The sequence below is a fragment of the Pleurodeles waltl genome, chromosome 5 (assembly GCF_031143425.1).
Source record: "Pleurodeles waltl isolate 20211129_DDA chromosome 5, aPleWal1.hap1.20221129, whole genome shotgun sequence".
Classification (NCBI taxonomy): domain Eukaryota; kingdom Metazoa; phylum Chordata; class Amphibia; order Caudata; family Salamandridae; genus Pleurodeles; species Pleurodeles waltl.
Window position 1 is genome coordinate 725,297,615 of NC_090444.1, and position 23,927 is coordinate 725,321,541.

The 23,927-nt window shown below is 45.1% G+C and overlaps 1 protein-coding gene across 1 annotated transcript in view; it reads left to right on the top strand.

The window, feature by feature from the left end:
* LOC138295990 (formin-2-like) overlaps positions 1-23,927 on the top strand; it is a 686,093-nt gene that overhangs the window by 540,297 nt on the left and 121,869 nt on the right. Inside the window, exon 13 of the mRNA XM_069234685.1 lies at positions 10,420-10,567. Coding sequence (XP_069090786.1) covers positions 10,420-10,567 — 148 coding nt within the window. The remainder of the gene's footprint in view (positions 1-10,419; positions 10,568-23,927) is intronic.

Sequence of the window (23,927 nt, forward strand, 5' to 3'; positions counted from 1 at the left end):
TACGTGTAAGTGCATTGATATTGTTTTTTAATGGTGGGTGCACATGCTTGGCACCAGCCCTATTTTTGGTACCTGGATATATTCTATAATCCAGAGCAGTAGTAGGAATTTCAGTAGTGACCAACAGTCTTTGTGATGAGGAAGTCTTCAGAGAAGAATAGTCTGGACAACGTTTTTATGTGTATCTCACAGTTGTTCTCTCCAACATTTTTATGGTATTAGTTTTTATCAATTCAAAGCAGGGGTTTCCTGTAGGCCAAATATACTATGTGGCGCAGAAGGTCTTATGGGAAACCTAGCTACATTTCGCTGTCTTTTAGGAAGTGTCAAAAGAACTTGAGGCTACTTTGGCATCTTTCGAGATTTGCTGTTCAGACTCAGGATATCCCAGAACACCCTCACTCTGTGGGCACCAGTGATTTGTCATTTTGACAAGGTTGTTCAGTTTCCCTCATATATGTATGAAGCATAATGAGATCTCTATCACAAGATCAGAGAATAAGAAATTATATAGAAAGAACCGTTCTGATGTGGTGGAAAACTTTTTTCTGATAGAATACCAAGCATCTCTTCTGCAGTCCTCACAGAATCTGAGGTATACAAACTCTTGTGTCCACACACAGAAAGAGATAAAATCCCTCCCAACATAGAGAAAGTTGACACTCTCACAAGGTTTAGATTATTGGAAAATCCATGAGCTGTTTGTCGGTTCAACAGGATATGGTAGGTATCCTCACTATTATTTTTTCTCTTATGGGCCTGTTGTGGTACCATGGGTAAGAATGTGTGATTCCTCAGGTTCAGTATTTTCTGTAGACCTTAAACTGTCTCAGTTACTTTTGAGTCTTGATTCTTATTTCTACCATGCTTATGTTGAACTGTCTAAGGTAGTAGCTTCCTGCGTTGAATCCAAGAATTCTAGAAAGACAGTTATTCCAAAAAGGTGAAGTTCTCCATACTCTGCATCGCTTATTGTTCCATCAATAGAGTTGTAATGGTGGCAGTGATTTTCTAAGAAGCTATTGCTCTTTCAATAAAATATTGGAATATGCAGAGTTTTACAATCCTTTATAGATGTTCCAAGATCAGCTGGGGTGATAGACTCAAACAACCATATGGTAATATCATACATCAATCAACTGCAAGGGTCCACAACACATTCCCTGAAATGTTTGGTATAATAAACATTGTTAAAGGCAGAGAAAATGCTTGAAATACCTCACAACAATTTATATTGAACTCAAGGGTGGGATAACAACTGTTTCTTTTGAGTAGAGTTTCTACCTTCAGTGTATTGGTGGCTAAAACTGTTGTTTTTCAAGAGGCATGCAAAAGAAGTGGACAACTGACTTTAGGATTTTCTGTGGATCAACACATTGCTCAACTTTTTCAGTTTTTTGTTTCTCGGATCCTCTAGCATTAAGTATGAAGGCCCTTAAAAGTCAGTGGGCCGTTGTTAGATTGAATGAGTTTTTCACCATTCCTATGATTACTCGATTATTTTCCGGAATCCAGAGATAGGCAGTGCAAATAATACTGATTTGCCCTGTTTTGCTAAGAAAGAAATATTTGCCACTAATGAAGGGGGTCTGATAATTATCATATGGATTCTTCTTAATACATGCCTTATGTGTCTTCCATCAATACTTTTTCACCCAAACTTACAAGTTTAACGTGGTGGAGTTTAAGAGGAAAGGGTTAGTGTGTGTAGTTCTTTCCCTTTCAGTATCACAGACAAATTAAGTTCTAAAATTGAATACTCTGAGAGAACATATAGTAGGCACTGGGTCCTTTTTTTCTTTTTTTTACGAGTTCAAAAAGTTTAGTTTATATCCAACCTATTATCCTCTGGAGTACTTTTTTGGGTCTTGCAGAAGGCAACTGTCAAAGTTTTTGGATCTCCTTGAGGTTCTTCATCAGTAATTGAAGCTGATGGCTTAGTACATAATCCATTATTTTTTAACACTGTTGAACAATAGATTGATTTTTCACTCTAAGATTGTTTCTGTTTGAACCTAGTTCAGAACCATGATTTTCATCTGATAGCGAGAACGTAGTAAAAATACATAAACCCAGAGTGGTATTAGTTTTGTGAAATTTGTTGCAGCAACAAGTAAATCTTACTTACCTGCATTGCATGCATAAATTAAGGAGGTAACTGTGTTCTCATATTCCAAGTCTTGCCATTCTTCTTTGGGTTCAGTATTGGCTCACTCCACAAGAGGATTGGCCGCCTCAAATGCAAAATAGATTACCACCTATATTTTTGGATATTCATGTTTCTGCGACTGGGACAACATTTATTAATCATTATGTTGAGTCGGACTCAGTGACGAATTGGATTTTGGGTATGAAAATTTAAAGTCAAATAAGATACCTTAAAATCTTTAGGTTGTTTCTTCCAGGGCATGATTATGAGTAATTACATTTTTTATAATGTCTCCTATTGGATTATATAAATTGGTGATCAGGTACAAAGAAGACTTTTATACTTGGACATGCCTGCACTTAGTAAGGACTGGCATGAGGATTGCTGGATGAAGAGGTACTGATTGCATTACTTACAGACAATCTTCATTACTCAGATTTCACATTCCTCATCCCACTACTTACGGCCCCACCCTCCCCCTGAAGTCTTCTTTTTTTATTTAGAATAATTTTTATTGGGTTTCTACATATATAGAGCTGTAACAGTTACATCAGTAAAATCAAGTTTGTTGCGCTGTTGATATATCAGAATCAAAAATCACAAGAAACAATTATATAATTTGTGGTTGAAAGTATGGAAGAAGCAGGTGCCATTCAGAAGGTTCCGTCAGTCCGTGTAGTTAGCATGGGCTGATAGAAGAATTGCTGACTCGTTCAAAGCCGCAGATGCTTGTTTACTGGTTTCACCTGAGTCTGCGTGGCGTAATGCCATGATCTGCTCCTTCTCTGCACGTTCTAAAGAAGTGGTAGATGCTCATGGAGTATAGAAGACCTCCGTAAACTGAGTCCCCAAAGAATCAGAGGGGAACCTACTAATAAAAGGGAGAAACCTCAGAGTTAGAAGGGAGGAGACAATAACCAGGAAAGAACGCAAGCGTTTGGGGTGAAATGTAACTACACAGAATTAGTGAGGTATTTGTGGGCCGAGGGGGTATCTTGAGCGGAGGGATTGGGCTCGGGGTGGGTTGAGGATTGTCATTCATGAGGTCTTTGAATTGCTGAAGCATAGTACACCGGGCTGATGCTATGGGACACCTTCAGATTCACCTGGCCTCCTCCCAGTGTAGAGGTGAAATTTCAGCTTTGCCACAGCAGAGTAGTGCTGCATGCCATTGAGGAAGGGCTGGAGGGTGTGGGGCTCTCCAGTGCTTGGTAAGAAGACACTTAGCCAGCAGAAAGGCAAGTTTGGAAAAATGGCCTCTCACTTTGTGGCTTTTTCTTCTTAAGAAAATATGTAGAGCTGTAGCCTAGCAGGAGTCTAGCATTTTAAGTTCAGTAGCAGTAGTCAATGCGGAGTGTATGGCATGCCAGAAACTGGTTATGCATGGACAGGACCAGAGCACGTGCCGAAGATTGGCTGTAGGGTGCTTGACTCCTGGGGCAAGCTAAATTAGCCGTAGGGGGCATGTGGCTCAGGCGGGACAGTGTGAGGTAGGCCCTGTAGAAGACCATGTATTGGATATTTCTAAAGCACGCATTCCTGGATACATCTTGAGGGGACTCCAGGGCCATAGACAATTCGGAGTCATGAAGAGGCCTTTCCAGGTCCTCCTTCCACAATTACCAGAGATGTCAGTGGGAGAGCCCTGTGTGTTCCCTAAGTGCGTTATAAAACCATGTGAGGTGTTGTCCGTCCCACATGGTGTACAGAGCATTTATCACAGCCTGTGTCAGTGGTTCTTCGTCTGTTATTCCCCAAAGTGAGCGGAGTGCAACTAGTAGTTGACTGTGTGTCAGGAATTGACCACGGGGAATGTGGTAGTTATGGTATAGTTTATTAAATGCAAGAAGCTGGGAATCATGGAAAATGTCACCCACTGTAGTTAAGGAGTGTGAGTGCTACTCTACTAACTGTTCAGCCACAAAGGATTCCAGGGGTCCAGGTAGGCCCTGGAGGGGGGCGGCCGGGGAGTACAGAGTCAAATGTAAGGCCCTACTAGGCATTTTAATGCAACCCATTTGCATCCAAATGTTGGGGTGAAGAAGTTGAGGTAGTCCGGGAATAGGGAGAGGCCCGTCTCCTGGGCTACTTTCATATGGGTTTCTACCTGCTAGCTATCGGGAAACACACTGAAATTGTGACGCGAGGTAGTAGTTTTCAAAGGAAGGTTAATCCTATCCCCCTTGACCCACTAGGAACTGGAGTGTATGAAGATAGACTTGTTGCCTCCCACCATCCCACAGGAGGTCACCCAGTAATTGATAAAATTCTCTAAAGAAGTGATGGTGGGGAAACAGGACGTTAACAAAGAAGTATAGGAGACTGTGAAGGACAATCATTTTCTATAGTGGGACCCTGCCCTTCAGGGCAAGTGGCAGTTTTTTGTCAGAATCCTGTCTGTGATTTAAGGGCTGTAAGAGCCAGCTGTAGGTTGCCGTCAAACCGGTCCCATTGAGAGTGATAGTCTGATCCCTAGATAGTGGGCTACTGCTGTTGTCCAATCAGGGGGTGCTCTCCATGCCAGTCTCTTGGCTGGTGCACCACGGCTTAGCGGAAGGATGCATGATTTCTGCCAATTAACTACTAGGCCCGTGGCAGTTGCAAAGTCTTGAAAAGTAGCTGCATCTTCTGCTGTGTTAGACGCTGTACTCAATCAAGCAGATCCTATGTTGTCTTTTCTTTATTTAAGTGGGGTTTTAACTCCATGAGAGTATGCTCAGGCTCTGTGACTCTGGAGGCCAATTTTCTTTGTCATTACAGAGGACTCAAAATTTCACTCTGATTTCCACTACACACGAGTCAGCTGATGTGCACGAGGTTTCAATAACCTATATGATTTCGTCTAATTTGGTTGTAGAGTCTTGGGGTGGAGGAAGGGCCGAGTCCTCTCTTTCACATCGGGTGGTGAGGGGGAGTTGGTGAGGGTGAGCACGAATGGGCCTTTGTTGACTTATCCCTCCCTATTGTAGATGGTATTGAGTGCAGCAGAGGGCTCTCTGGTTATAACTGGCCGCACGGCCATCCTGACTGCTAGGGAGCGGTTCTGGGTTGGTGTTGTGGAGGTCTAATATGTTCGCCTCCTCCCAATGGAGTCTGGGGCTGTGGACTCCTGCAGAAAGGGAGGAGTACTCCTCAGGTGTTGGAGCCTGATGTTGATCGATGGTTAAGGATCAACACAGTCCATACTTTCTGCCCTGTGTATGCATGGTGTGTAGTGTACGTTTCGGGGTCTGTAATGTGGCCCAGCAATGGTAGCTAGACAGGGAGCTCGGCAGGCCCTCTCCCCGCCACGGTTTGTTCAACTAGGGCTTGCAGTTGATAGGCTTAGATGATGTGAGGGTGTTGGGGGCATTTACTCCAGGCCTTCTCACACATTGTGGTGCTTGTGCTGGCTGTGGAGGTTGGCCCTCTACAGGTGGTCAGGGAGCAGGTGCGAAGTGCCATATAAAAGGACTGGAGAACATTTGGAGTTGGGGCACCCTACCTCACCTCTCTGTTGAAGTCGGCCCTGAGTCAGGTCAATACACGATCACTGCAATCCTCTCAAGTAGTTGGACTGTGCAGTGGCTGCCATCTGGATGGACCCAGAGATGTCACTGGGGCCTGCGCACCGATTGCTCGCCAGTGGAGCCAGTGAGTTCAGTCTGTCCCTAAGCAGTCCTCTGGGTGATCGCCACCGCTGGCGGACCAGTGGACAGGGCCAGCACCACACCCAGAGCTGTGCAGGCCCCGGGGCTCCACCGAAGATGAAAAGTAGTTTCTCCATTTGCAGCCCATGGGTCGCGTCATCCCTGGGATGGCCCCGTGGGTGGCAGTCAATGCAGGTTCCAATCAGTAGTGGCTGGTGTCAGGGAAAGGTAGTGGGGCAGCGTGGGGAAGAGGGGGCAACAGTAAAACAAAACAAAAAAACGTACCTGCTGTTCCTCGCACTTCTGCTGTGTGTGAACAGACTGAGGCTCCCAGACTGTCCTACAGCCAATCCAGGTGCTGCTCTCATGCAGGTAATACCCATGAGAGCAGGGTCGGGATTATGCAGAGTGGGCTGGTTTTGTGCTCCCACGGGAGCTGGGAGCCTTTGCCTGCTGTTCTCCACCCAGCAATGCAGCTGGGTTGGAGAGATGTCAATGCACATGTCGGTTTGGTCATCCTAAGATGGCAGGTCAAACCGACATGCGAACTGAAATCACTCCTCACCCATTCTTACTGTGGTCCCACCCCAAAGACTTGGCTCCTAACGAAAAATAAGATGATAATAAACATGTTATTTTATTTTTCATCTCTGCTGGCAGGGTGGCGACACTCCTCCGCCATAACGAAGGAGCCGCCGCTGGTTCCAAAGCAGAGCAGTACTCACAAGAGTATCGGAAGTGCTCAAAATGGGCCAGCGTGGAATCACAGCTATCCCCTCAGGCTCACAGGTTGTGCAGAGAGCAACATCCATCCGGGCCCAGAGATGTTGCCGTGGGCACGCATGCTGATTGCATGCTGTTTTGGGCCTTAGATCATGGTTGGTGCGAGTATTCTGCCCCTTGGTGGTTCTCTGGAGTGGTCCCCACAGAGAGACTGACTATGCACCGGGCTGATGCTGTCTGCAATGCAATGCTGTGCAGGTCCCGGGACTCCGCTATTGTTGAGTGTAGGCCAACCCTCTTTAATGGTGGTCCATGGGTCAGGCTGGCCTCGGGGGCAGCCCCACGGGCGGCAGACATCAGCTGGCTCCAAAGCAGGGGCAGCACCTGTGGCAGAGTCTCTGGGTAGCCCGGCTCTCGCCTAGGCAGCATGATAGGTGTCCCTCTGTTGGTGACCTCCAATGAGGCCACGGTGTCCGTCCAGCACCGACCCCAACTCACTGGTGGCTTCTGACTCCGTGTTCTGAGTGGGGGCCATGCCGCAGCAGGTAATCCTGAAGCAATTAGATTCCACTGCAGCAATGAAGCTTTCAACTGCCACCATGTAGGGGCCAAGCTGTGTGCGCTCCTGCAGTTAGGACACAGGGTGACCTTAGGCCGACAGCAGTCCACCTAGAGGAAATGGTCCACAGGGCCTGCCTCGCGGTCTCAGGGGCAAGGAGCGATCACTGCCAATGGATCGAGTCTGGTGGTCATTTTGGGATCCCACCACCTCCATATCGGATCCAATGAGCTCAAAGTATTTATGGCTTGACTTGTCCCGTATTGGCAAGATAATTGGGTATTGAAGGACCTGCTTTGTCGGAGCTCTCCTGTCGTCCACCATCTTTGGCGGTTAGACCAAGCACCCGCATCCCCCTACCTGAAGTCTTCTTTGTGGGTTTTGGGAGCTTTAAAATACCAGGAAGCCTAACAATACCATTTCCCTTTATATAGTAAAGTGGGGGTCGATATAGGAGTGCTAAGAGAAGGAAGGTGCATTCGAAAGGGTGGTAATTGAGAGGCAATGTTTCTGCACTGTACTTGGTAAATACTGGGATGAGGAAAGCTGAATCAGAGTAATGAATTTTACTGGTAAGTAATCTAAACATTACAAGGGTCACTCTAATATTCATTGGATCAGACAAGCTGACCAATAGACTTGGGACACAGAAAACCAGAGTCCTAAAGCAGGTATCTTCTGTACCAGAATGATACAGAGCCCATCCTATTCTTGGTGCTTGTTAAGTGATACAAAAACATGCACAACAGTCCTGGTTCCAATGCACTTTTCACAGGCAATTCAGTTGTGAGTCAGTCAGCTTTGATTTTCACAAAGTAGATTTCAGGTCTGGAACTAAATTAATTTAATCAGCAGTCCTCGAATAAAGGCATGGTGGCAGATTTGGGACCCTCAGCTTCCAACATTTACTCCACTTGTTCAGGCAATCCTTTGGACAACATGTTAGAGTTGTACAGTTGTTCAGGTCATCCCTCAGATGTATATGTCAAGGGCATAAAAAAGAAAAAAGTCACCACAAGCAATTCCATGACTTGTCTTGGAAGATCTTGTTTTATATCCGGAGTTTGAGGAGGTGATGGGGATGAAAGTGCACAAGTGCATGATTTACAATCTCTCATGTGATGGATCTTTTTATGTTGACTGAGACACCAAGGAAGTTAGCAATAATAAAAGTGTCATTTTTGTGAAGCTTATTTGGTCACACGATGATGACCATGAATCAGTGATTGAAGTTAAGTAATATTTTTACCAATTAGTTATCAGTCCAGTATATATGCATGTCAAGAAAATATTTAAAAGATACAAGATTACAGCTTGCAAGCTAAAGTATCTCTGTAGGGTTAGCCTCAATAAAATAAGATACAAAATAATCACGGGCACAGCAATACAGAAACTAAGAATTAGAAATCGGAGTTCCCTAAATAAACTATGATTATCTGTCTTAAACATAAATAAGTTCTAAAGTCATCTAATCAGGGTTCTAAGATTAGAATAATGATGGTTTATAGAGTTGGGGTCAATCCTCGTAGCTAAACAGGGTCCCTGAGCTAGATACAGAGAGTAACACACAGGGAAGCAATACTAGGAGTATAACGTAGTTTACTCTCCATTAACATAGCAAACATAGGAATGGAAATCTTAAATTCAAATATACAACATACAATATATTTCAATTTAGATATTTATTATAGCTAATTAAACATTCAGTTCACACATAATATAATCAACATAGAATCAACCCAAAAAATATATAATACAACCCCCTAACCTAAATGAAACATACATATATGAAAACATAAATAACATACCAGTAGATACGCAAAAATAAACAAAAAACACAGAACCAACAAAATCACAAAATAGTATACATACAAATTTACAACCGCCTCATACATGAGAGGATATTTAAACAGCACAATAAAGTTACTGCTTTGATGCTACAATTATGCGTTGTAGTTTGGATTGTATAAAATTCAACATAATAACAGGCAATTCTAGGTTATAATTTCCTGATTCAAATTCTCGTGTTACAGGCCTGATGGTAGCCAATCCTGGTCAGGGCTTCAAATTTGCCAATTTCAAACACTTCATGCCAATGTTCAAGACATGCCAATTTACAAGCCGACGCTAGTTTCGGTGAGTGAAGAAAAATATAAATACACCTTCATCAGGACTTTATGATTCAGTATAATTGGCATACGTACATCTTGTAATCTGCCTTAGATATGAAAGAATTTAGATATCCCTTACAGGCTGGATTAAACACGACGGAGTGAACATTAGATAAAAAAAAAAAAAAGGAAAATTCAACATATTTCTTCCCACCCCACCAGGAAGCAATCTTTTGTCACTTCCTGTCGTGTGATTTTGAAACATCACCTAAATTTCCCATCCTAAAGCACTTGGACACTTAGCAACCTTGAGCATCCCCCTCGCTCCTGATACGTGATGAATATGAGGCTTCATCTGCTCATTAGGTCTTCACGTTTCTGGACAAGATTTCTCTTCTTAGGTCTTAATATCAATAAACTAAAATATACAACAATACTCCTTTCTCTAGCTAATGAAGTCATGAAAACGCAACTGCAAAAGAAAGAACACGCTAACCAAAATACATTTCTAAATTTAGGTCTTCATCAGGCTAACTTTAACTAAACATTTAGGGGGTTATTCTAACTTTGGAGGAGTGTTAATCCGTCCCAAAAGTGATGGTAAAGTGACGGATATACCACCAGCCGTATTACGAGTTCCATAGGATATAATGGACTCGTAATACTGCTGGTGGTAAATCCGTCACTTTTCCGTCACTTTTGGGACGGATTAACACCTCCTCCAAAGTTAGAATAACCCCCTTAATGTGCATTTCGAATAGGAGTATACATGCACATAAATAACTTACAAAATAAATGCGGAACATGAACAAAAAAAGCACGTTACTTCTGCAAATACAACTTAAAGTGTAAACATGAATAATGAATACATAAAAGCAATTCAAATTAACATTAGTGTGCATGTTTATAAAGCTGCAGTTTCTCAATAGTTACATTTCAAGAATGCGTTTAAATGTTAACACATTAATATTATTAAGGCACACAGTAAATTTAATGTCCAAATTAAATGCAAAATTGCTCAATGATAATGTGTAAAGGGATGGAGTCTAAATTGCGCTACTCCAGGGATACGTTGCCATTCTTTGGTCAAGGCCCCTTGAGAAAAAATTGTTCTCAGTATTTTAAATCCAATGGTTCCAAGTGTTTGATTTGCCCCATCTTCATGTTGACAGACAAGTAACTGATTTTAGAGTATGGGATGAAATGTAGTTCATTTGAAATAAGCAATGTATTTTTCTTTCATGGCAGTTTGGTCCGGAAGAAAGCAGTTTTCTTTTCCAGCCAAAGGCCCTGGATGTATTCCCTCTGCCAAACCCCGAGGACCTATTCGAGGTCTCACACATGAAATTTGAAGATTTGCAAAAGGATCTTCGAAAATTAAAGACCGATTTGAAAGGTACACACAGTAGGGTTTTACAGCCTGTTTATACATACCTTGATTTTTGTTTTAGGGTGGGGAGGCAGTTTGTCACAGGGGTATTTGAAGAAAAATCAGCTCCTGTGGAAACTGTAGATGTTAATAATATAATATGTCTTAAATGTTATGAGAACCAACAATAACATCATGCTTTTCCCACTTATTATGTGTTCTGACAATAACCTGTCATTTTATCCATGGTCACTGTTTGAAATAATTTGCTGATAGCAGAGATTCTATCTTATCACTATCACATTTTATATATATATATATATATATATATATATATATGTGTATGTGTATGTGTGTGTGTGTGTGCATATATATATATATATATCTATCCATACAAGTGTTTACACTCACCACTGCTATGATTTGCAAGACACATTGTTGAATCATGTCAAAGCCAAATTAGCCATTCATCAATGTGATGTTAAATTGATTATCATCACTTCTGACTGCAGATTCTTCATTGTGTATATCCCCAGGCATCAGACTGGGTCTTGGAACTTCAAAGCAGGACTACTGCGTGGCAGTGGTTCTGGGCCAATGAAGGTCTGCTCCAGATGTTGAAGGCAAAACCAAATATAAGTGCTGCTCATGCCCTCTGATGTCAGTTCCTTTCTTCCTGTGCCATACTGGAGGTACTCCATCTTTTGAAGAGTCTTTTATTCCCTAATTTTTCAGTGTGCAAGTTATGTCATCTCCCAAAATTGGGTTTAGACTGTGTAGGGACTGCCAGAAACAGATATCTGTAACAGACCCCCATGTGAGGTATGTCTGTCAATCAATCAATCAAAAAATTTCTTAAGCGCACTACTCACCCGTTAGGTTCTCAAGGTGCTGTGGGGGGGGTTGAGGTGGTTGCCGTTTACTGCTCAAAAAGCCATGTCTTAAGGTGCTTTCTGAAAGTTAAGAGGTCCTGGGTCTTGCGTAGGTTGGTGGGGAGGGAGTTCCAGGTCTTGGCGGTGAGGTGGGAGAAGGATCTGCCGCCGGAGGTGGTGCATTGGATGCGGGGGACTGTGGCGAGGGTGATGTCAGCGGAGCGGAGAAGTCGAGTTGGTGTGTGGAAGTTTACTCGTTCGTTGAGGTCTGTGATGCCTGAAATTGCAACACAACTCCAGGGATTGCAGCATTTGCACCAAAACAAACCAAAAGCCATCCAGGAGCATGAGGAAACTTTACATCTCTGAGCACTAAAAGACTCCACACTGTGGTAAGTCAAAGTTGAAAGGAAGGCCCTGTTTGCGCTCCCTAAGTTGTTGCCATGGCAGACCCTTTATGTGGTCGAGGGCATCAGGTGATTTCAAGAAGAAACACGAACATTTCAACTAGGGCTCTGCCCTTTCCCAAGCCCCCCGAGCTTCAGAGACAGTGCGTGGATGTCAGTGTACCTCCTGTACTAACTCCTGATCCCGGAACTTGGTCCATATGCACCCAGAAATTCCGGACTACCAAAGACTTTGCAGCAGGTTGAGGCATTTCATGAGACCATACTGAGCATCTTTGGCTCTTATGGGTTCTCTCTAGTGTGCCTTCAGCTCCCAAGGATCCACAAAGGCTTCCAGTCAGACTTCCACCTGCAGGTCTGCCCTCTGGGCTGTTCAGATCTGCATTGGGTTCTGCATCAGCCGTGGTGCCGTCTTCATTCCCAACTTCGTCCCCCACACTGGTTCCTTTTGCATCGACACAAGCACATCCAGTACCTGAAGAGCTCAACCCATCCTGCTCTTTGATTCAGAGCTGAACTCATCCTTCATCTTGGCTAGGCTACACCTTAATCCTTCTGGGGCGCACCAATTTGCCACCCCGCCTTCCGATTCTGCCCTTACTTCATGTCAGAGCCCAATTTTCGCACCATATCTTTGGCAGACTCTAATAATGAACACTTTGATGAAGGGAATGACTTTACTGAGGGCAATTGGTATATGAAGTTACAGGATGCTAGTGGCTGGGTGGAAGGAAGGTACTTCGGTGGAGCTAAGAAAAGCTTCTGCTATCTTGTCAGCCAACACGGACATTGTGGGAACACCTCATTGTTGCCAGCATGACAGGTGTGCTTCCGGACAGGTATGCTGTTTGATCCCATAATGGCGGCCTAAAGCTGTTTGAAGGAAAATGCAAATAAAGGGGCTCTCCTCACATGTGAATATCAACAGACCGGGACAAGTGTTTGAGGAGTAGCCAAGCCAGTAAGCTGGTTGAAAGGCAGAAGAGGATTGAAGCAGCATAACTGAGTAGCTGCAGGCATTTGGAGAACTGATGGCATACTTGATCTATTCCTAAAGCTGGTGCAGTTGCATAAACCATTGTGATCTCTTTTCAAGTTTTTAGAATTCAAGAGGAGGTACTCAAAAAAGCTATTCATTCAAAATCTGTAACAGTGGGAAATGATTTCTACTTCACCATATTTCTGGACTTATTGTATGGTACCTCTAAAAAGATGGAAACTGAAAATCTTGGCAGAGACTTAAAGCTAAGGACATACAGGCACAGCTGCTGCACCCTGCCAAATGAAAGGTTCTTTGGGTGGGTAAGTTTAATGTTTTCATTAGTTTGGAAGATTCAGAGAATTTGTCTAAAATGGGAATGGGCCCTAATGGTGAGAAATGATGGCTTCTGGTTGCCTTTGGTGCATGGAGAACTCACCATTGGAACACAGGCTTGATGGCTTCTAACTTTTGGGGGTTAGGCGCACAGGGTTGACAAAGGGAAGAATCGGATGTGGTTGAAGGGGTTGGTGAAGAGGGGAATGTGTGAGGGATTAACTTTATGGAGGGAAAAAAAAATTGGGAAGCACCAAGGAAAATCACTTGGATGCAACCAAAGGATATAGTGGCTCTATGCAAAAGATCGGATTTAAGCCTTTCAAGGATTAATACTAATCATTTTAAGGGGCTTTGCAGTTTTTAGAGGAACGACAAAGAGGGTAGAAATTAAATGGATTTTACAACAGTTTGCCATAATATGAATGGGTTGAACAATAGATACATAAGGGACGATGCACTTTTGAGTTTGCTGCAATATGATCCTTCTACCATTCTTTTACAAGAGACCCATTTTATTCGGGTTAAGGATGGTAATAAATTGAATTATTCCTGGGTTAAACATGTTTTTTCTCATCTGCAAAGTCTTTGCATAGGGGGACTACAGTGGTGATCGTTAAGAAAGCACTGGATAGCTGTCTACTACCAGTGATCGATGAAGGGGGGTTTTGGGTTATAGCCCCCATCAACGCCCATCATTTGCAATATAATGTCTCTTTTTGCGATCCTATTCATGATAACATCAAACCTCTTCAGTCATTACAAAGGGAACTATGTAGTCACCCAGGGATACCAATACTGGTGGAAGGTTTTAATTGTCTTCCTTCACCAAGGTTGGATTCCTCAAATCCAAAGTGAATGCAACATAAGTGATGTACAGAACACATCTTCAATGATCTTTGTGCTCGGTTAGGGGTACAAGATGTATGGTGCAAATTAAATCCAACTGCCAAGGTGTATTTGTGGTATTTTAAGATATATAGCTCCACTTTGTGGAAAGATTCATTCAATTCCTAAAATTTCCTCTCAATATAGTGTACAGGCTTTTTCCGATCACTCTGTGATCGTTTTAAAATTCCCTTTATCTCACTCGAGTAACTAAAAGGTAGATTATGGATAAGCCATTGCTGGGCCAAGAATTGCATGTTCAGTTATCGTCAATGGAGATTATAATTTTTTTTCTAATCAATGTTAAAACTTTGGATGGGGCAACAGTTTGGGGGGTGATTAAGGCAACATTTCAGGGATTGATATCGATCTCTGCTTTTTGAAGAAAGAAAGATGAAGGAAAACAGGGTGACTTGCAGAAAGCTGTTGATGAGGCTTATTATAAAGCTCTGGCAGGGTAACAGGCTCAGGCCTTACATATGTGGCAAGAAAAGAAAGAAACTTTAAAATATATCATTTTGCAGAAAGGGATCCTTAAAAGCCAGATCATTAATATATGTATGAAGAGGGTGAGAAAATGGCACACTTTCTGGCCTGGGTGTTCAAAGAAAAAAGTACCTGAACTCTGATTAGTGGAATTAAAGATTCCGCCTATGTAAAAATAGAAAGAGATAGCATCGAATTAGGGAATATGTTTTATTACTGTGCCTTCATATATAAAAGGGAAATAGGGGCATGGGACCCGGCCGTAGCAGAACAAGTTTTGCAAGAAGTACAGCTCCCAGTGTTAAACCAAGTTTGGCTCTTTTAATACATCCAACTAGCCGTGAAGATGTCAAAAACATTATAAAGGAATTGCTGGGATCTAAAGCCCCGGGAGAAGATGGCACTGTTTTATAAGTGTTTTAATTCCCTATTAGTGGTTTATTTATTTTCCTTACTCCGCCAGATTTGGTAGTGCTGACAGATGTATCTCTTCTGGGTTGGGGAGGCCAACAGGTAGGTGGAGATCACTCTCATCTGGTCTCAACGGGAAGCTTGACCTTCACCCTGAGGTGGTTGATGCCACTTTGGCAGCAAGACATCCCTCTACAAAATCAATGTGTGCCAGTCTTTAGACAATTCTGTGACTTGGTGTGGCACCTGCTAAATTGATCCACTACAAACTAAGTTATCTGAGGTTGTGTTGCATGTTTTATCCCCAGCCCAGCAAGGACTGTGTTTGGGAACTATTAAAGCCTACTTGTTGGGATTTTCGTCTTTTTGCGGCTGTCAGATCAGTCTTTATTTAAATCACCTGTTATGAAATTTTGGAAAGGTTTGCAACATTTATTTTCCCCAAACCCCTTTGTCATACCACAGTAGGACTCAAACTCCTTTTGAGCCACTACACAGTTATCCTTTGAGACTTCTGACATTGAAAATGTTCTTCTTTGTCACTGATATAACGTTTCCTGGCATGTGAGTTGCAGGCTACATGCCATCCCACATTATATAATATTTTTCCCAGATAACTTGATTTTTTGTTATCTTAAATATTTCTTTATTGGTATTGTCAGTTATGTCTCACATACGTAGACCACAATTCCGTAACAGGAGATATTTCAGTACATGAGGTAATAATGTATACATTAGTATAACATTAAACATTATGGAGCACCAATTAGCGTACATGTAGACCTATTGTTTCAGCACAATAACAGAGGAAGAAAGCGAAGTCAATACGTTTCTCAAGGCGATGCGGTAAATAAAGGAAAATAAAACAATAGGTGACGGTTATGTCAATAAACCAGGACCGCAGGGATGCCATTAGAGGCATGGTATTACTGTCCATGTGATAGCAGGAGAAAAATAAAAAGAAATGGAATGAAAACTGCATGGGAACTTTGTACATCAGGATATGGGTGTGGTGTCTCTGACCAGCCACTGAGGTAAGGAGCATGTCATTTGGAGGTGCAGTAAACCCATGCTCCCAAGGTCCCTACAGGAGACCTCCCAGGAGGCCACCTCCATGGCCAATGGCCATTTAGGAGTCTCAGACTAGATCAACAGCTATGCAGGGGCATCCAACTTTTCTTGAAATTTATGCACGTGTCCCAGAGTGTAGCAACAACACCTCACTTCTCCCCCCCCCCAACTACGCCCTCCCTTCTGAGCCACAGATCATGAGCTACATCATCACCCTCAGCAGCCACTCATTTATGTACCTTTCATACGATTAACGAGGGCCATTGCCAGATCCACCAGTTTCATGTAGTGTTTGGAGCAGTTTGTTCACTTGGTGATTCCCAGCAAGCAGATCATGGGTTCGGCCAGCAGTTGTATGTCCACTGCTGACGAAATGTGCTCCATCACCTGAACCCACACCTGCACCAGTTTTGGACACTCCCTTACCATAAGTTAAAAGGTCGCATTTGGGTGTCCACAATAAGGGCACACCAGGTAACATCTTGTTGAGATGATTCAGGATGAGATAAGTGTGGTGCAGGTAATTGGGTAAACTGGATAGACTTGAGACTGGCATTGCCGGAGACATGTTTCACCTGCTCTAGCGCCATCCTTCGTTGCTTGGTTGTCAACACTGTCCCTAAGCATTCTTCACAGTGGGGCTTAATGCGCAATATGTGACCTGCATCAGCAACCTATGAAGTCCTGTATAGCACAGTGATTGCCCTGTGACCCAGTCCGTGTGTCAGAAAGCAGTGTAACCCTTGGTGCAGAGTTGGTACCTTTTGTCCCACTGCCTAAGTATTCCTAATCTCCAGGATAAGAACATTATAAGCCAGAAATAAGCCAACTCCCAGACCATATAAGTCTTGGAAAGGGGCATCACTGGATAGGTAATCTATGCAGGGGACAATGCCTCTCGCCATTGTCGAGTCATGCTCCCCCATCAGGGCTCTCATCCTAGGCATGCTGCATAGTGGTATATGTAAAGTGTAAGGCGTCAACCCATGTCGGGTTGGATGTATCTATTCCGGCAGAGTTTAGTGGCACATGTCAATCTGCTCATTCTTCTAGATGGGCCCCCAGGCATCAGTAGCCAGGCCACAATCCCTGTCCTACAGATCCTCCCTAATCACTCTACTCTCTTCCATTGGCTCACCCACTAGCTAGTGCATGGGTCATTGCAATTGTGCCACTGCAAAATAGAGCTCGAGGTCAGGCACTCCTAAACCACCCTCCATCAGTGGCTGGTGGAGCGTCCAAATAGACATATGCTTACGAGTCCTGCCCCTTATTAAATCCAGTATTAGACCTCACAAATCTCCAAAAAACACCCTGGTAGGGACCACTGGCACTGCTGCAAAAAGGTATAGGAGCCATGAGAGTATTATTTTGGCAGTAGACCCCCAGCCCATGGGAGACTGGGACAGGTGCATCCAGAAGCCCATGGACTGCCAAAGTGATGCCAGGGTTATGCCGTGATTACCATCCAGGTGGTCCTTATCAGCATGGTATACGTTGATACCGAGGTATCTAAATGTCTTGATGCACCAAGGTAAGCGGTCAGACTCCCTTTCCATCAAATCTGTGCTTTACTTTGCGCAAGGGGAAATTACATGACTTCCCTCAGTTAACCCAGAGGCCTGTCATGTCGTCAAAAAGGTCAAGGAGGCTAAAGAGGGCCAGCAATACCAGACTGTGGTTTCATAAAGTAGATCAAGACATCTTTGGCATAAAGGGAGACCATGTGCCAGTCAGGCCCCAGTGCCATCCCCCCAGGTCTGGGCCCCTTGCAGCCAGCAATGTGGTTAAGTGCTCCATAGGCAATGCAAAAATTATAGGTGAGAAAAACGCTTGGCATGTACCCCTGCAGATATCAAACTGACATGATATCTGGCATCCCATTCGAACCCTAGCCTGCAGCGCCGCATAGAGTAGTTTGACCCAACCCAGGAACTCTAGTCCCATCCATAGTGCCTCCAGTACTAGCAGCAGGTATGTCCACTCTAGGGTGTCAAAAGATTTCTCGAAGTCTAGGGAGACCACCACTGGAAGCTCCTTGGTGACCTCCACTGGAAGCTCCTTGGTGACCTCCACCACTCCCATAATGTGACACAACCGATACTTGTTGTAGTAAGTAGCCTTGTGGTGGATGAATCTGCACTGGTTAGGGAGGACCAAAGACCGAAACATCAGGAATAGCCAATTAGCAAGCACGTTGCTAAGAATTTTCTAATCAATGTTGAGCATTGATAATGGGCGATAGCTCACCTCGAGGTGGCTCCCTACCCGGTGTAGGCAAACCCACTATGAGGACCACGCGCAAGGAATCACACAGCCTGCCCTACTGGTGTGCATCTTGGTTTACCGTGAGTAACTTGGGAACAAGGGTTACTCGAACAGGGAACCTGTCTGTTCCCAGCACCTTGTTTCGGGCTATCTGGTGTATTACCCCCTGTATTTCCACACATTTTTGGTGTCCTCTAGCTCTTGGAGTTCTAAAGGGGTCATGCGATGGAAGGGTGGCCTCTTTGATATAGTTCTGGAGGTGATCCAGCAAGGGGTCAGGGAGGGGAATGCAGTGCCTCATGATACTGGGGGAAAGAAAACCTAATTTATGGCCACCTGAGTATTCACAATGTCTCCCGTAGGAGTGTGAATCGCCCCAATGATGGTCCTAGGGACTACGGAGCGCAGTACGCATGCCAGAGTATGGCGCGGTTTGTCACTGTCTGCATGCTGGTGAGCCATCAAGGCCTTGTAATCGATGTTGCTAAGGAGACGCATCTCTGCCCTGTATTAGCCCAGCAGCTGCTGTGACCGCACCTCAGCTACTGTTTCTACCTTCAATTCAGCCACGCGCAGGCAAGCCTCTAATGCCAACACATTACGGAGGAGGGAGGATCACACTCCCCATGTGGTCTTGATGCAATGTTCCCTCACAACCACATTCATTGCATCCCATTTTATACCTTTGGACCCCATGATCCCTCATTTTCATCAAAATAGTGGAGCAAGTGTGTGCTGATTGTGTCTGTAGGATTTCCAATGTTTGCCATTCGCCAACTTGTTTTTGGTGCCTTCTCAACCACCCCCCAACCTCTCCACCACCCAAGGCCACACCTCCATGTTGCAGAGATGCAGTCTAGTCTGTACCTGGTGGCCCAGTAGTATGAGTATTTTGCTTCCTCCAGGTGACCCATCAGCCAGACATCATGGAGTTGTGTTGTGGATATCCATTGTCTAAAGTGTCTGGTCACCTGGAAGCCCTGAGTCCTGGGGAAAGGGTGCACTGAATGATCCATGGTGGTGCAATGCACACAATTGAAATCCCCTGTCTAAGAGCAGAGCCGGCAACAATGTGCACAGGAACTTGCTCTGAAGCATGTTGGGTGTGTACTGAGACCACCAATAATGGTCGACCATCTAATGCACCTTCCAATAATAAATAACTGCTGTAAGTGTCTGCCATCACCCCACTCTGTATGCATTGAATCCCAGGAGCAATTAAAATCAAAGCCCCTCTAGCACACACTGAATACCCAGTGCCCAGCACCTGCCCATTCCAGCGCCAGGGCACCTTCTCCGGTTCTGCAGCAGTGAGGTGTGTTTCTAGGAAGCAAACAACGTGGATGTGCCTGCGTGTATGGTATGCATACATTCTCTGTCACCTTATTTGGGTTCACATGTCCCTAATATTCCGGGTCGGTACATTGTAAGTGGTACCCATATGGTGTGGTGTTTCCCAGGGCCAAGGACCACTAGCGCACCACTGCACCATGTTCACCCCAGCACTCGTGTACCCCCCAACCTCCCCCGAGCCACCCTGATTGGTCCTACCAAAAACACAAAAGGAACTCCAATAACCTTGGCTTGGATGCTGACAGGCATCATGCCACAATGTCCCCAACAAAGCACAAAGTGGTTAAGATGTGTCCTTAGTGCCAAAAGTCCTTATGGAATTCTCTGAGGGTCGGGCCAAGAGGTGTAGGTCTGAAGATCTGACAATGCTTGCCAGGCCCAACTGCGGAGTCTGTAGGTCCAGGAGTCCCTATTTTAGCAAATCTGCACACCCAGGAACCTTCAAGACTTCCCTTCCTCACTCACCCCCCCCCCACCCCCAGCACAGTTCGTGTCACTCACCAGCTGAGAATGAGTCACAGTTCAGGGATCTCTCTTCGGGGAGATCTTACTGATGCAATTGTGAAGTCACCATCAGAGGCCACCGCATAGGGAGCTCTCAGCAATGAGTCCTGGTCAATGTCGGGCACCAGGACCACCTGAAATCAGATTACACTGTGGAGGAATATGTCTGCCACCACCTGCGCTCGTTCTTTTATGTCCCGTTCTTCAGATGGACATGATTGGCACTTGCTTGGGTGGAAGTAGAACTTGGACTTCCCATCTGACCATCCAGGTAGATGACCACCAAATGCTGGACAGGCACTCCTTTGGTGCACAACTGTAGGAAGTTGGCTCTGTATATGCTATCTCAGAGTGAGAGATAGTGTGCACAGAGTCCAAGGTTCCCCTTAGAGGTTGATAGTGGTAAAATTAGATAATACGAATGCTCTATTTTGTGGTAGTGTGGTCGAGCAGTAGGCTTATCAGAGGGTAGTGTTCAGCATTTGTTGTACAAACACAGGCAATAAATTAGTAACACACACTCAAAGACTTAACTCCAGGCCAATAGGTTTTTATAAAGAAAAATATATTTTCTTAATTTATTTTTAGAACCACAAGATTCAAAATTTAGGTAAGTACATAAATTGTAAGGTATTTCACACAGGTAAGTATAGAACTTTGATTTAAAACAGTAGTACCTCACAGTATTGGTTACAATGGCAAATAGCTATTTTAAAAGCGGACAATGCAAAAATCAACAGTTCCTGAGGAGGTAAGTATTGGTTAGTTTCTCAGCTAAGTAAAGCACTTACAAAGTCAGTCTCCTCGGCATAGGCAGCCCACCGTTGGGGTTTCAAAGCAACCCCAAAGCCACCGCACCAGCAACACAGGGCTGGTCAGGTGCAGAGGTCAAAGGAGGGCCCAAAACACAGGCACCTATGGAGAACAGGAGTGCTTTTGTTCCAGTCTGCTAGCAGGTAAGTAAGTACCTGCATCCTCGGGGAGCAGACCAGGTTTTTTTTTAGAGCACTGGGGGGGACACACAAAAGCACACAAAACACACCCTCAGTGGCAGAGAGGCGGCCAGGTGCAGTGTGCAAAGTAAGTGTCCGATTTGCTGTAGAAAACAATGGAGGGACCCGGGGGTCACTCTGGCAATGCAGGTAGGGCACAAGGGGGCTTCTCGGGCCAGCCACCAACTGGGCTAGGATGAGGGCCACCTACTGGTCACTCCTGCACTGGTAGGTGGTTCCTCTCTGTCCTGGGGGCTGCGGGTGCAGTGCTTGATCCAGGCGTCTGGTTCCTTTGTTACCAGTCAGTCGCAGTCAGGGGGAGCCTCTGGATCCTCTCTGCAGGTGTTACTGTGGGTGTGCAAGGAGGTCGACTCAGGGTGTCCTCGTCGTCTGAATCACCTGGGAGTCCTCTCTGCAGTGTTGGTTTCTCCAAACTCGAGCCGGGGGCGTTGGGTGCAGTGTGTGAAGACTCAGGCTTCTGGCGGTAAGTTAGAGTCTCTTTAAAGTTGTTTTTTTGTTGCTGTTATTGAACAGAGTCACTGTTCTTGGGAGGTTCTTGGTCCTTTAGGTGCTGAGCAGTCCTCCGAGTCCTCAGAGGTCACTGGTCCCGCTTGATGTGTCGCTGTGCAAGTTCTTTGATTCTGAAGACAGGCCAGTAGGGCTGGGGCCAAGTCAGTTGTCGTCTCTGCGGGGCTTTCAGGTCAGCAGTCCTTCTTCTTCTTGTAGGTTGCAGGAATCTAATTTCCTGGGTTCAAGGTCGCCCCTAAATACTGAATTTAGGGGTGAGTTTAGGTCATGGAAGGTGGCTACACCCTCTTTGTGCCTCCTCCCTGAGGGGAGGGGGGCACATCCCTATTCCTATTTGGGGAATCCTCCAAAACCAAGATGGAGAATTTCTTAAGGCAGGGGTCACCCCAGCTCAGGACACCTTAGGGGCTGTCCTGACTGGTGGGTGGTGACTCCTTGTTTTTCTCATTATCTCCTACGGACTTGCCGCCAAAAGTGGGGGCTGTGTCCGGAGGGGTGGGCATCTCCACTAGCTGGGGTGCCCTGGGGCGCTGTAACAGGCATGAGCATTTGAGGCTCACCACCAGGTGTTACAGTTCCTGCAGGGGGAGGTGAGAAGCACCTCCACCCAGTGCGGGCTTTGTGCCTGGCCACAGAGTGACAAAAGCACTCACCCCATGTGGCCAGAAACCCGTCTGGTTGTGGCAGGCTGGCAGGAACTGGTCAGCCTAACACTGGTGTTTGGACTGGTATACAGGGGGCATCTCTAAGATGCCCTCTGTTTGCATTTTTCAATAAATCCCACACTGGCATCAGTGTGGATTTATTGTGCTGAGAAGTTTGATACCAAACCTCCCAGATTTCAGTGTAGCCAATAAGGAACTGTGGAGTTTGTAACTGACAAACTCCCAGACCATATACTTTTTATGGCTACCCTGCAATTACAATGTCTATGGTTTGGCTTAGACACTGTAGGGGCATAGTGCTCATGCAACTATGCCCTCACCTGTGGTATAGTGCACCCTGCCTTAGGGCTGTAACGCCTGCTAGAGGGGTGACTTACCTATGCCATAGGCAATGGGTGGAGAGCATGGTGCTCTGAGGGCCATGTCGACTTAATCATTTTCTCCCTACCAGCACACACAAGCTGTGAGGCAGTGTGCATGTGCAGAGTGAGGGGTCCCCAGGGTGGCATAATACATGCTGCAGCCCTTAGAGACCTTCCCTGGCCACAGGGCCATTGATACCATGGGTACCAGTTACAAGGGACTTATCTGTGTTCCAGGGCTGTGCTAATTGTGGGAACAAAGGTACAGTTTAGGGAAAGAACACTGGTGCTAGGTCCTGGTGAGCAGGATCCCAGCACACTTTCAGTCATAACTGGCATCAACAAAAGGCAAAATGTTAGGGGGTAACCATGCCAAGGGAGGCATTTCCCTGCAGCAACTATGCCCAGGCCTCCTCTAGGAACAGAAAAAAATGAGTCATGCCAAAAAAATGAGCCATGCCATTATCAATGACTCTGAGCTTGGCAGGAAAGAGCAGCGCATATGTTTAGCCCAGATTTTGCTCTGAAGGTGGTGTAACGCCTCTGAATCTTGTCCGTGTAGTCCGGATAGGCCGTGATGTTGCGATTGTATGTGCTGAGGCCTTTTGCACGGAACAACTACACTAGATCTGTCTTTATAGTTGAAGAGATGTGCTACAACCGGTTTTGGCGGGGCCCAGGTGGGAGGCAACCAGGAATTCGATGCACCCATTCACTGGAAAGCAACTTTGGAATTCAGTTGGGCAGCAGGACAGTTTGCAACAAGCCTTCCAGGAAGAGCTCCACGTTTGGAAGCCCAGTATTGTAGGGACCCTATCATACCAAGTTCGGACAACCTTAGCTTAGTTCTCTGGTTTGTGCCTTTTACAACATAAAAGTTTTTATTCACATTTTATTCATATTTGTTTAGCAAGCGTGCTTTTAGCAATTGTATGTTAGACCTGACAGCCTTAGGGTGGTCCTCCCCCATCTTTTTGCCTGTCTCCCTCCACTTTTCTGACACTATTTATGCTGGTTTTAGGACTCTGCACACGTTACCGCTGCTAACCAGTGCTAAAGTGCAAATGCTCTCTCCCTTAAATATGGTTCACTTCAAAGGCATTTTTGGATATATAAACTGGGTCCCTGACCCCACCAAATTAGACACTTCTGGACCTGAACCTGTAACCTCTCAGGAGGAACTGCCTGGCTGCCCAAATGACTCATCTGGATTGCTTTGCTGTGAAGGACTGCTGCCCTGCTGTTGCCCTGCTGCCCTCTGAATT